At 61.5% G+C, this 496-nt stretch overlaps 1 protein-coding gene across 1 annotated transcript in view; it reads right to left on the bottom strand.

Annotated features, from left to right (window-relative positions):
• The window catches only part of BFSP2 (beaded filament structural protein 2, phakinin), a gene marked incomplete at its 3' end in the record, with an annotated part of 11,214 nt that extends 10,825 nt beyond the window's left edge, over positions 1–389 (bottom strand). The window contains exon 1 of the mRNA XM_010130884.1: positions 78–389. Within this exon, the coding sequence (XP_010129186.1) occupies positions 78–389 (312 nt within the window). The remainder of the gene's footprint in view (positions 1–77) is intronic.
• Between the last annotated feature and the right edge of the window lie 107 nt (positions 390–496).

Genomic DNA, 496 nt, shown 5'->3' with positions numbered 1-496 from the left:
CAGGTGAGGTCTCCAGCTGCAAACACTCGCCTGGAAGCTGCGGGATGGCAGATGCAAAGCACTACCCCACCTCACACCTCCGTCAGGTGGCGGATTTGAGGGTACAGCTGGTCACAAGCGCCCCAGATTCCCAGCGCCCAGATCCCGAGCCTGTGCGAGCACTGCTGGGAGGAGATGCGAAAGACACTGGGCTGCGGCTCTTGGGGTCCCGTCCGCTCCCGCCGGCTGGGAGTCGAGACGCTGGGACTCGTGAGGTGCACCGAGAGCTCCAGAGACAGAGCAGCAAGCAGCGCACCAGCCTGCAGGGTCTTACTGGTCGTACTGGTGAGCAAAAGGAACTGTCTCTTGTCTGTGAGGTCAATGCGAGCACCACTTCTCGCCCTCGCCATAAACACTTTGCCGGAGAACCCACGGCCCGTGCCGTTCGGAGGGAGAAAGGGATGGCGGGGTGGCGCCAAGGGAAGGGAAGGACTCACTCATTTGTCGCCATGTAATT

The sequence above is a fragment of the Buceros rhinoceros genome, unplaced genomic scaffold, assembly GCF_000710305.1.
Source record: "Buceros rhinoceros silvestris isolate BGI_N320 unplaced genomic scaffold, ASM71030v1 scaffold38382, whole genome shotgun sequence".
Lineage (NCBI taxonomy): Eukaryota > Metazoa > Chordata > Aves > Bucerotiformes > Bucerotidae > Buceros > Buceros rhinoceros.
This window is presented reverse-complemented; position numbering and strand designations above follow the sequence as displayed.